Source organism: Denticeps clupeoides, chromosome 13 (assembly GCF_900700375.1).
Source record: "Denticeps clupeoides chromosome 13, fDenClu1.1, whole genome shotgun sequence".
Taxonomy (NCBI): Eukaryota; Metazoa; Chordata; class Actinopteri; order Clupeiformes; family Denticipitidae; genus Denticeps; species Denticeps clupeoides.
Window position 1 is genome coordinate 19706569 of NC_041719.1, and position 13539 is coordinate 19720107.

The 13539-nt window shown below is 40.6% G+C and overlaps 1 protein-coding gene across 1 annotated transcript in view; it reads right to left on the reverse strand.

The window, feature by feature from the left end:
- The window catches only part of pde4cb (phosphodiesterase 4C, cAMP-specific b), a 61848-nt gene extending 51252 nt beyond the window's left edge, over window positions 1-10596 (reverse strand). The window contains exons 1-3 of the mRNA XM_028999908.1: window positions 10390-10596; window positions 7406-7488; window positions 64-341 (exon numbers count right to left, since the gene is read on the reverse strand). Of these exons, the coding sequence (XP_028855741.1) occupies window positions 64-341; window positions 7406-7414 (287 nt within the window). The 5' untranslated portion in view covers window positions 7415-7488; window positions 10390-10596. The remainder of the gene's footprint in view (window positions 1-63; window positions 342-7405; window positions 7489-10389) is intronic.
- Between the last annotated feature and the right edge of the window lie 2943 nt (window positions 10597-13539).

Here is a 13539-nt window from a genome sequence, read left to right on the forward strand (position 1 = left end):
AGAAGCAACACTTCTTAAAAAGGAGTCAGACGAGGACCACAATTAACAAGGAACTGGACTGACCTAGGTAAAGGTTCAGGATGGCTGTCAATGATTGTGTCCAGACTACTGGTCTCGGAGCCAGACAGGGCGGACCTATAAATAGCCTCCAGGTCCAGGAGCTTTCGTATGTCCAGCAGCCTCCTAGCTTCCATGGCAGAGTGGCGGCGTGAAAGACGGGGCAGAAGCAGTGGCCCTGAGAACCTCCTCCTGACTGCATAGCTGGGTTTGGGCAAGGACTGGACGTGGCTGTATTTTGGGATGGCCTCTGGGCTGTCCGGGTCCAGGGACCCCTGCTGTGTCTACAGGAAAAAAGATAACAAACAATAAATGATTCCTAAATTGACATTTTTACTAATCATTCATTAAACTTTGAATGGAAAAATATTAATGTGACTTTTATGCAAACACTCAACTGTACAAATGGTACAATTGCTAATTACAATTACAAATAATGAAAATGCTACATTAGATGTAATCCATTAATAAAACTACAGAATGAATGTCATCACAGCCCCACATTACTAAAGTGGTGGTTTATTAAATAAATAACTAAACATAACATTTAATCTGACAACACAATGTGCTATACATGGCCGACTTTCAGTGGATTCAGCACCACTCAACTTTGCTCACATTTCAGACTTTACAATGATCTGGAGTTGGGATATGGGGAGTGTGTAATCTGACAACCTTCAGTTTATGTGTGTTTTTTAATTAAATGAACATGAATGAAATGAAAGTGCATAAAAGCCCCTAATGAGCAACACAAGGATAAGACTGGCAAGGATTGTCTCTCAAACTGAAACCTTGAGAGGAATCAAACCATCATTCTCTATCCAGTAACAATCAAATAAAAGGTCTGAGCTGAAGACTAAGGTCTCCCCAAATACAAACACACAAACAAACACTTCTTTCTAACCCATATTAAGCATAAGGAAGTAATATGTTGTCTATGACGTTCAATTGCTGTAGATGTAGACTTAAAGTTTAAGCACTTCAATCACTTTGAGAATCAGTACATGAGAAGTGTTGATGGGGTACAGTGGGGGCAGCACCTCCTAATTAGCAGAGATTATTTAATTAATTGAATGACAATCAGTAACTTGCCAAGAAAGCTTGATTTATTAAATTAAATATCATCATATCTGATCAGATGCTCTAATGTATCGTAATCCAGGTCTGTACAACTGTGCTGTCACCATGCATGCAAATCAGAGGCAGAGGCACAACTTCAAGCTGAATAAATGGCAATGATATATAAGGTAGTAATTTATATCAAAAGAAATGAGTTGTCACGATATTGAAATTTCAAACTTGATTTTTTAAAATAAAGAATATATATATATATATATATATACACACACACACACACACACATACACACAAAACAAAAAAAACAAAAGAAATGTATTTTAATGTTTTTAAAACAAACAAAAAAAAAGCTTGTTTCGTTTTCCGCAAAGGTGGAAAAATATATACACATCGTGCAATTACAAATTGTATTTGTAATTTACAATTGTACAGTTGCAATTGTAAAACATAGATATAGAAGTGAAGACACTAACACTACACTAACTTACTTCAACAATTGTTACTTGACAGTGGCAATTACTTTTCTCCCCTCTCGAAACCCTGTGTGTAATTCTGAGTGATGATCTCTGAAATGCTTTGCTAAATTTGTTGTGCTGCTTGCTTTGATAGACAACTTTGTGATTTTTTTTACATTACAAGACACACAAGGCAAACTAATGTGGAGGGAAACACAGGCAGACCAAGGTGAGGAGTTTAAAGTCGAAGAGAGATTTTTGTAACCGCTTAAATGTGTTGGGGGCTATCAATATGTGTGAAATGAAAAATGGGGTCTGTGTCAAATACATCACAGCAACTGCAAAAATGGAGCAGTGGACCAGGTGCTAGATTTGTTTTCTCATTACCAGAATCCACCCTCAGTCAGTTCCTGTTCAGCGTGACCACCAATGAGCAGCTGACAGTATTGACTACACTCTGAATGAACCACATAAAAAATACTTCAGCAACCACAGCCACAGGGTGCACACATCCCTTTAAAGATGTAATTGCAGTATTTGTAATCAGTGAGCTGCATGTTAGCCTCAAGTATTCTCTGAAACACATCATTAGAATAAAGCTTGAAATTCATAACACTTTGCCAAAGGTGATTGCAGCTCATCTCATTTGTGAAAATAACACTAGACTACTTGTGAAAATGCAACTGTGACATACAGTGTGATACGGAAAATATTCAGACCCTCTTAATGTTTTTCACTCTTTCGTTATATATTGCAACCATCTGCTAAAATCATTTAAGTATTTTTTTCCTCATTTATGTACACAATACACCCCATTCTGACAGATAAACACATAATTTTATTAACAAAGAAATCACGTGACCCTACGTATTCAGACCCTTTGCTGTGACACTCATATATTTAATGCTAGAATGCTGTCCATTTCTTCTGATCATCCTTGTGATGGTTCTACACCTTCATTAGAGTCCAGCTGTACTTATTAAACTGATTGGACTTGATTAGGAAAGCCACACCCCTGTCTATATAACACCTTACAGCTTACAGTGCATGTCAGAGCAAATAAGAATCATGAGGTAAAAAAAAACTGCCTGAAGAGCTCAGAGACAGAATTGTGACAAGGCACAGATCTGGCCATAGTTGCAAAAAAATCTGCTGCACTCAAGGTTCCTAAGAGCACAGTGGCCTCCATGATCCTTAAATGGATTCCTAGAGCTGTCCGTCTGGCCAAACTGAGATATCAGGGGAGAAGAGCCTTGGTGAGAGAGGTAAAGAAGAACCCAAAGATCACTGTGGCTGAGCTCCATAGATGCAGTCAGGAGATGTGAGAAAGTTGCAGAAAGTCATCCATTACTGCAGCCCTCCACCAGTCAGGGCTTTATGGCAGAGTGACCCAACGAAAGCCTGACTGGTTGCAATCGAGGGAAAGATGTGGCCAAGTACAGGGATATCCTGCTCAGGACCTCAGGTTGGGCCAATAAAGTGAAGTGAATAATGACCCTAAGCACACAGCTAAAATAACTGTGGCTTCACAACAACTCAGTGACTGTTTGTGAAGGAGAGGACCTACCAGACCCCTGTCATCAACAGGAGCCCAGTGGAGAGAGTGGACAGCTTCCGTTACCTCGGTGTTAACATCACGCAGGACCTGTCATGGTCCTGTCACATCAACACCGTGGTGAAAAAGGCCCGGCAGCGTCTCTACCACCTCAGACGCCTGAAAGACTTCAGACTGCCCTCCCAAGGTGCTCAGGAACTTCTACTCCTGCACCATAGAGAGCATCCTGACGGGAAATTTCTCAACCTGGTTCGGGAACAGCACCATGAAGGACAGGCGAGCCCTACAGAGGGTGGTTCGATCAGCCGAACGAATCATCCGTACCAAGCTCCCTGACCTTCAATCTATCTACAGCAAACGGTGCTGCACCAGGGCCAGGAAGATAGTGAAGGACCTCACCCACCCCAACAATGGACTCTTCTCTCTGCTGCGATCGGGGAAGCGCTTTCGCTCCCTGAAGTCAAACACAGAGAGAATGAGGAGGAGGCTTTCCCGCAGGCTTTCCAAGCTCTCAACAACAGTACATAGAACTCATGCACTTTCACCTCCAATCACTCTTTTGCACAAAACCACTTTGCACAAAACCACTTTGCACAAAATGACTCTGCGCTTTTTATGTCCTTACTGCTCTTTCTCTTATAGCTCTTTCTCTCTTTCTTTAAACATTGTAAAAACTGTAACTCATTTGCACACCTTCACCCTACCAGTTACACATATTTTATGTTAAAGACGTAAAAGTGTAATACTTGGTTATGTTTGCAATATTTGCATATTGGTTCATTGTTTACTTGCAACATTTGCAATACTGTGGTCTGTAGCAGTTGCAGAAAGCATTTCACTGCACATCATACCGTGTATGACTGTGTATGTGACAAATAAAATTAGAATTTTTTTGAATGAAGGACCCAGCCAGAGCCCTGACTTAAACCCAATTCAGCATCTCTGGAGAAACTTAAAAATGTCTGTCCACCAACATTTACCATTCAACCTGCCAGAACTGGAATGGCAAAGGATCCCCAAATCCTGTTGTGAAAAATTGCATCTTTCCCAAAAAGACCTATGGCTATACTGAGCAAATGGTCTGAGTTCTTAGAACCCTATAATATTTCCCTATAGTATTTCTTTGTTAAGAAATATGAAAGATGTAAAAAAAAAATGTAAAGGTGGTCTGAATACTTTCCGTACCCACTGTAGATATAGAAGAAAATGGCTATTGAAAACAGCTGGACAAGTGTATATGAAGATTACAAAAAAAAATATTGTAATACTTTGCAGAAAGGCTTTTTTTAATGACAGTGTTGTCTGTGGACAGTCAAGCTAATACAGTAGGAAGAACAATGGTTTATGGCACTTTCAGAAAAAAGCAACACTATGGCACCATACCGGTCAGCCTGTTTCAGTAGCCACAGGTTTTATTAAAGTGTATTTTTCTTGTTTTTTTTTCTTTCAGCAAGAATAAACAGAATACATTTGAATCCGAACTCCAAAATTTAAAAATGTCTCTGTAGATCAACAGCCAAGTCTGCCACCATACATACCACACCATACCCTCTACAGGTATGTGTCCTGAGTGACTCATGCCAACCATTTCTACGAGACTTCGGCCAAGATCTGTGCTTGTAGTAATACAGTGATGTCATGGGGCAGTTTTTGTCAAAATTAATCATTTGCATGCATGTGTCAAAAGATTTGATTATGACTCAACACAATAAGTGAGAGTGAACCTCACAGTTTATGAGCATACCAGAAGGAACAACCCTTTTTTCTGGGAAAGGCATTCATTATCTGCAGTCATTGCCACATTTGTCCGTTAGAACAGCATGGGACTGTAATTAGTCAAAGTAAGCATTTTTTCTTGCCGGTAATATTACAAATGATCAAGCCTACACCCACTAAAACCAGTCTAGTACAGCAAAAGACACTTAACATCCTGAGGAACCATGAAGCACAATTCCAGGTATTACAATCAGAATCAGTACAGCATTTAGTTATTCAACCACTGGAACTGCCAATGGCAAGACAGTAGCACAGTATAAATTTATTATTAGGTAAATGGAGAATATTGACTAGTTATTATGTAGAATCCACATTTTACTAACACGTTTTAACAATATCAATATAATTGAAACAAGTCAAACCCAATGTATTTTATTTGGGTCAATCAACATTATCTGTTGGTAGGATTAATGCATAAAGAAATTCATAATAAATTAAGCAGAATGCAAAATAACAGCACCGATTAACCTAATGAGCTGTGCAAGTAACCAATGCAATGTCTGTACAACAGTGTCTCACCTCTCCAGCTAGCTCTACAGCTGCGCGGCTGCTACACAACGTGCAGCCTGGATAACTTCTGAAACATTTACATTTACATATACAGCATTTATCAGACGCCCTTATCCAGAGCGACTTACAATCAGTAGTTACAGGGACAGTCTCCCTGGAGCAATTTAGGGTTAAGTGCTCAGGGACACAATGGTAGTAAGTGGGATTCGAACCCGGGTCTTCTGGTTCATAGGCGAGTGTGTTACCCCACATTCATTCCCAGAAACAACACAACACACCTTAGTGTATATTGTGATGTTTATGTTTTTATTGTCATAATATACATAAAACCATAATATTATAATATGGATCAGATATTTTACATGAAAAACATAATTCCCCTCTCATGATATGTGCTTACACATAATCTAAATAAATGTTTCTGGATATATGCAGGAAATCATGTAAAGCTTATAGTAAATAGCTATTACTAACAGTAGCTGATCTCTTTCAGTAGCCAGAGATAAACAAGACTTCATGGAACATAAATGCAGGCCTCCAATTTTGCAACACTGGAATTATTGGATTTTCATGCTATACATTTTTGTTTAAATACATTGTGTTATTTCTTTATTACGATCTCAGTCAGGACATACACAAGTGTTATGATCTGCAGCAGTACAGTCCTAAGAACAACAGTGGGACACTGTTCCAACAGCGCAGCAGGGACAAGTCAAGCCCAGACGGGGCCTGAGGTCTGACTGTGGCCCCATCTGTTTCATATGTACACAGAGAGAAAATGTCAGCATCACACTGCCCAGCCAAGACCTGTACCATGTTCTGTGAGTCCCCCACGATCCATGATGCCCTCAGGCATCATGAATGTGTCACAAAGCATACAAAAATGGCATATATGAATTATATACACACAAACACATATGATCATAGATAAATAGACAAAGGTATGTCATGCTTAATTGTAATCCTTGCCCCCTATATTTTTTATTCCTTAAAAAAATCTATTGATACACACCCATTTACACACACAGATTTATGATGGAAAGACTGCCGGTGGGGTATATGCCTGCCCAGACAGGTAATGCTGCAACCCGAAGAGGGAACGCAAAGCCATTTAGACTGACAGCTAAACAAAGAAAAGCTGCCCCAGAGCCGCCGGGCTTTTAAATAATCCAGGATCGAGGCTGCTATACACTTACATCATGTAATGAAGTTATTGTGAAATTTGCCCGATGGGAGGCATATTTTCCTTCCCTGAGAACTCATACAGCACCTTACAAATGCAACAACACGTGTGTGTTCTGTATACAGGGTATATCTGTCTCTAGGAACTCCGATATATAATAACCACACATCACATTTTACTTCCATTTTTGGTGTTCAAATGTAGCAAAAGGCATGAACTCACTGGCAAATTCCATAAAAAGTAGGCCTGATTAATATTAACACATAGCCCCTCCCTGCCATCCACAGCTCCAGATGAACATATTTCAGGTTTGGTCCTGCAAAGAGTCATCTGATCATTTAGGGATGAGTGTGTTTGAGAGCATTGAGATGAGTAAGGAGTTCAGGCTGGGGAGTGGGAAAATGACTGATCTGTGTGACTCACGCAGATCTCGCTCAGATGAAGTTGCTCTGATTCTTTCCCTCCCATCGCAGCACTTATGCTGGGGATGATTGTGGAAGTAAGTACAAATTACTACTTCATAAGTATAGTATAATCAAGTACACAAAATGTATATTTCAATGGTTTTCGACTATCTCACAATGGGGTCCACTTGCAGCTTTTGTTCTTATAAAGTGCTGTCATTTTGGGCATTGAGAAAAGCGGTTTATGTCAAGAGATAAGAAGTCATGACACCCAAGTCCACCCATAAGAATAGAGATGTACACGAGCAAGACATTCACCACATTTTATACTCAGCATCTGCAGAAACAAACAACTAATCACTGGCCAGTGTCTTGAGCAGGCCGTTACCTCAGTCATCAGCAGGAGCTCTGAAGGACCTACAGCACCCTCCAGCCTGGTCTAAGGCCTTCAACAGAACTGGAAAACTTGAACTGCAACAACAAAAACACAGAAAACGTGATGTTACCCTCACCTGTATTGTTTTATCAACTGCCACATCCTCCTTTCCTCCTGTAACACATATATACCAAGAAGCCTTTGATAAGAGACTGGTGTCTCATTAGTCATCAGAAGGCATTGAGTCTGTTAGTGTGCACTGGGGTGTGGCAGTGGAATACAATAAAGAAGGGTCAGTAAAAGGTAAGCAGGAGAGAAAATGGAAATAAACGGGATAGAATGAATAACCAGTTAAAGTACGTCATTCAGGTGGGGATTTTACCTTGAGCTAAGATTGCTATAAAGTTTTCAGCTTCATATCTTCTCAAACATTAACTTTTCGCCGCCTTCCTTTATCATCACTGCCAATAAAAGGCAACTGTGCCGGCTTCTTTGAGATGATTATAATACCAGTCAAAAGTTTGGACACAATTGCTCCCTGGAGGCTATGAACATTATGACAATCCGGCAAACACATATTCATAGAGCATTATACATATGCAGCAAAGTCAAAGTTATTATTATTTTTGCTACAGAAGAAAACAAAGTGTGTAATGTCACCTCCTCTTTACCTTCATGACTTTGCTGCATTGTGCTGTTATCATCACAACCAGCTTCATGAGACGGTGATCATTATGAGTGAAGGAAAAGCAACAAAAACATATGAACTTTTTCAGAATTGTTGGACTAACTTGAGTATTAGCACAATACTGTGAGATGCTTTGATCCCTAAAATTTGCAACGTTTTGCAATGCAAGGTTTCCATTTTTGGTTGCTACATAACCTCATGTAGGTTTAAATCTCGGGTTTTGTTCTACAATGCAGAAAAACAAGTAGGTGTGGCTAAAATTTCTGACTGGCAGTGTACATCAGTAATAAATCAGCATTCCATGCAGATCTTCTCAAGAGCTGTGATGTTTCTCTACTTCTCTATTGGATTGAGGTCTGGAGACTGGCTACAACACTTTCTGCCTAAAATATCAAGACATATAGCCTCATTCATCCTTTTCTTAATACAGATCAGTCATCCTGTCCACTTTGCAGAATTGCAGCTCCAAAGCATAATGTTTCCACCACATTCTTTACAGTGGGTATGGTGTTCTTGGGATGCAACTCAAGTTCTATTTTGGTTTCATCTGACCACATGACATTTTCACAATCCTCCTCTGGATCACCCAGATGGTCTATGGCAAACCTAAGACCGGCCTGGACATGTGCTGGCTTAAGCAGGGGGACCTTTTGAGCGCTGCAGAATTTTACTCCATGATGACGTAGTGTTACAAATAGTAACCTCTGTTATAGTGGTCCCAGCTCTCTTCAGGTCATTGAATGGTCATTCTGGGTTTTTTCTCACAGTTTTCAGGATCAGATTATCAGTGATCTTGTATTTATTAAATTTTAAATTGTTCCAACAGTTGATCTCTCCTCACCAAGCTGTCCCTGGTGTCCTTGGACATGGTGGAGGTTGGAGTCTGACTGTTTGAAGGTGTGGATGGGTGTCTTGTGTTCAAATGACCAGTTCAAACAGGTGCCATGCACAAAAGGTACACACACTGAACCGGCGCGTCCTTAGGAAATTGCTAAAGGTGGATGTAATTCTGCGCCATGGCTAAATTTCGGAAAGAGACTTCAGATACAGTATTAGGGGATCACTAAGACCTACATAAAGTGAAAAGAAAAAAATCATAATAGGGGACCTTTAAAGAAGAAGTAACAGGTCTGTGAGTGCCAGAATTCTTACATGTTTGTAGGTGCTAAATACTTATTTTCTCCACCATAAACAAATAAGTTCTTTAAACCATACAATTTCATGGATTTTTGTTTTACATTCGGTCTCTCACAGCTGAAGTGTACCTATGACAAAAATTAGAGACCACTGTGACAATTTCAAAATGTGGCTGCCAAATTTTTGTCCCCATTGTATATTTGTGATCCAAATATTCTCTTCTAAAGGTCTACTGAAAAAGCAGACCATTTGAAAAAGTCTTCTGAATTTGGTTTCAAAGACATTCAAAAGCTCTCAACGCTGAGGTTCTTCATGGACTGACTGCCGGAAAGCATGGCATTACTCTAATTTCTCTCATATCTCATACTCTTTCTATCTTCCATGCCTGCTGCTGCTGCCAAGGTGTAATGAGTGTTGGATTGTAGCTGTGTTTCATCGGTTGAAGTTACTTTCTTTAAAGGTACACTGGCATGCATATGAGGAGGAGTGTTTTGGAAAAAGATGCAATAAATCACCAAAAAAAAAAATCTATCCATTTGACAAGACATGAAATACAGAACGTTTCTTTAGACTAAAGTATGCCTGGTCGTCCAAAAATCATTCCTGCTACAACAAATATTTAGGGAGGAAACGAGATATGCATACATAAACGGATTATATCTTCACTGTAATCTGAGTTTCCCAGGAAAGGGGCATGGAGTTTTTTTATTTAGTCGAGCCCAAATTAACTATCTAAATTCTGAAGGGAAATTGCTTCCAAAATGGCCTGGACCTTTAGCCAAGAAAAAAATAGATTTAAAAAAAAAAAAAAAGAAAAAAGAGGGAGGGATGAAGGAAACGAGCAGGAGGGAAAGGGAGAGCACAAGTATGATTTAAGTGCATTCCTACACAGAACATTTCCTACACAGTACTCTTCAATATAATATTGTTAAACAGTATATTTCTCAAAATTGTTAAAATGATTTTTTTAACGCTTTATTGCTCTGAACAACGCTGTAAATGTCAGTGTAGTTTGACCTCTTAACCCAGTGTTTTTCTACTATTAACCATATACGAACTTATTATTAATTACACCCATTTCTACAGGCCCTTTTGCGTTTGTGTGTCTGTTTAACGAATGAGTCAAGACGGTGGGCTGATCTGAAATCAGTGTTCACGATTCCTTACTTACGCCGCGCGGTGATGAACGGGAACCGGCGGAAACGCGGTGGGTCTTCGGGGGAAAAGTTGCTCACGGTCTCCGCGGTGGCCGGCAGGAGCTCTGAAATTTCACTCCACACACGAGGAGTCGCTCAAGTTGCGGGGAAGGGAAAGAAAGGAGAAAGTTGTGCGCTGATCGCCTCTGTGGCGGCAACGACGACTGCAGACCGTAGGAACGCTCCCGGCGTCAGGCGAGGCGGACAGGAGTCACATGGCAGGAAATGTTTCGCGTGTAAACAGTCCGCGGGCACGTTTCGCACCGTATTCACTTTCTGCAGATTGCACCGCGCCCACTGAGTTCATGTCACACAAGTTTAAAAAAGCTCGTGGAAGTCCCGCCTGGCCTTTATCCGAAAGAAGCGGCAGGATTGTCACGGTCAAGTGGTGTGTCCAGATCTATGAACCTAAAAGAGCACAAATTTAATTTCAGGAATTTCAGGGGGCGATGCGTGGATTTTTTCATTCTAATTTACCTAACTGAAATGGCATTAACCTATGCAAATTTCTTTAAAATGCCATCCTTATACGCAACTTTACAGTCACTTTTAGCAAGAGCATCAGGAAAAAAAAAAACTGTCTAAATCATTTTGTTCTCTCAACCCGAATGAAAGATGCCACCATGTGGCTGAAGTTAGCATCACAAATGTAATACAGGGAATGGAAGTGCTGGGAAAATGGTTTAAAACAGGAAAAGGATCCTGTCTAAAATAGTTGTATTATAGTTGTCTCACTCTGGTTTTTCATTCCATTCTTTATTGCTGAATTGGGAGCACGGGCTAATGAGGAGTCGGCCCTTATCACACATAGCAGGTATGAAATGAAGCTCGTGGCTGCATAAAGACACTGTTAATCATTTCTGAAGGAGAGGCACTCTGGGAGAGCAGTTAATGGCCTGTGTCCAATTGAGTTTTTGAAAGGACAAATTATTTGTTTTTCACTGACTTCCACTAAAATAGTTAAAATAATAATAGCAAAAAATAGATATATTGACAAAAAATCTACAACTACTCACTGTGTAATGTTTAAAGCTTCAGGTTGGTCAGTTTAAGCAGACACCAGTAAATTGGGGCAGACTGGACAGGAAAAACATGTTTTAAATTGCATTTCATATGTAATAAAATATAGTCCTTCATTTAAAGAACTATTAAAATGATCACTTGATGTTCTTGCAAGGTTCAGTAATACAAAGTCTGGCTTCTGAGACAAACAAACATGTTCTTACAGATTTTAATGGGTGGAGTGCCAGTCGTGTGGGTAATTGGCTGACTGAGAAAAAATCTGTCTTATTTTACAGGGTAACGTACAAAAGGGGATTCTTCATTCATCGGATTGATTCAGCCTAACCTAAATATGAGCCTTGAAAAGTATTCCGACTCAAACCGTTTTTTTCTTCTTCTAGTAATCTTTTGAAATCTTTTCTAGTGGACAAACAAATGTTGAAGCATCAGGTTTTCCTGTCTTTATGAGGACATTTAGTCTCTGTCTTCTAAATCTTAGCAACTGGTCAGATAATTAATGACTAAAAAATCAGCCTGTCTGTTGCATAGAGCCGATTGGAGCACCCAGACACAAAGTAAAGCTTATTCACTTTACAGTGAAAGTGAAGTGATTGTCATTGTGATACACAGCACAGCACACGGTGCACACAACAAAATGCATCTTGGCGGATCCAGATTCGAACCGGCAACCTTCTGATTACGGGGCCGATTCCTTAACCACTAGGCCACCACTGCCCCAGTTAGTTATAATCTGATAAGGAATACTCGTTTTAGTTCCCATCCTGAGAGCTTACCACATTGTCATGGTCAGTGGGTATGTATGCTGCAGTGACCTAAGATCAGCCTTCAGGTGGGACACCTACTGTAAGTTGTACAGGTCTTAGGGTAGAGGCTAGACAAAGTGCCATCCATTTACATGACAAAAACAGTCATCCAGAGCACCCACCTCACTCATTCTCATCCCAGTTGCCAGCATGGCCTCCTTTCACATTTCAGTCTGACCCCTCATACATGCCTGTCTAGAACCAGCTCTACTTACAAGTGTCATGTTCCCGCCTAGGGGGAAGGAACGTGGACAATTTGTGCAAGGTGGACAGTGGAAAGGAGGAACATTATATTTATATATATATATATATACACACACACACACACACACACACACACACACACACCTCAACCAAACACACAAGAAGAAACTAAATTTTCATTAGTTTAGTATTTATTACAGCAAAAAAATTGAATATAACAGGGATTGTCCCAAATAACATAAATTGACAATGTCAGTAGAGGGTGTTTCCACCATTTGCAGCAATAACAGCTTAACAGCAATGTCTCATGCTCCTCACTAGCCTCATGATGTTGTTCTGAGGCAATGCATTCCACTCTTCCACAAGTTCTACACGCAGTTCTGCCAGGTCACGTGGGGATGGGGTACGATCAGTCTCAACTGTTCCCAGACGTGGTCTATGGGGTTCAGGTCAGGGGATATTGATGGCTATACCATATGAGGCACTCCAACAGTCGAGCTGTGAGAATTTTGCCACAATGTGATGGACCATTACCATCCATGAACAGAAAGTTGGGGGTGTGCTGGTGGAATTGGTGGATGACTATTGGTTCTATGATGTCTCTGAGGTAAGAACGTGCAGTGACTGCGCCATGTACAGTAACCAAATCTGTTTTGCGCTGACAGGTGTTTTGCCTGCCCAGACTGTTGCACCTCCTCCACCAAAGCAGACCCTGGGGACCATGTTGACCTCCGCGACCTCGCTTTCTCCCGCAACACTAACGACCGTTATTTCTGTGCCAGGTGACCGACACCCAACGGTAGACCACAGATGCATTGTCCAGGTCGCATGGTCTTGTGCCCACTGCTAACATTCATGGAGGTGTCTTGGTGTCAGCGGAGTCACCTGTAACAGTCGTCTGGCATTCAAGCCAAAGTGGTGGAGTTGGTTGCGAATGGTTTCTCTGGACACCCTAGTACCTCGCTCATCTCATAAACGGGCCTGCAGCTATGTGGCAGTTGCATAACAATATCTGACTGCACAGATCATTATTGCAGTCTGTCACTCGTGGGGTTTCATTCCTGGGTCTGTTATGATCTCTGCCAGTAAATCAAA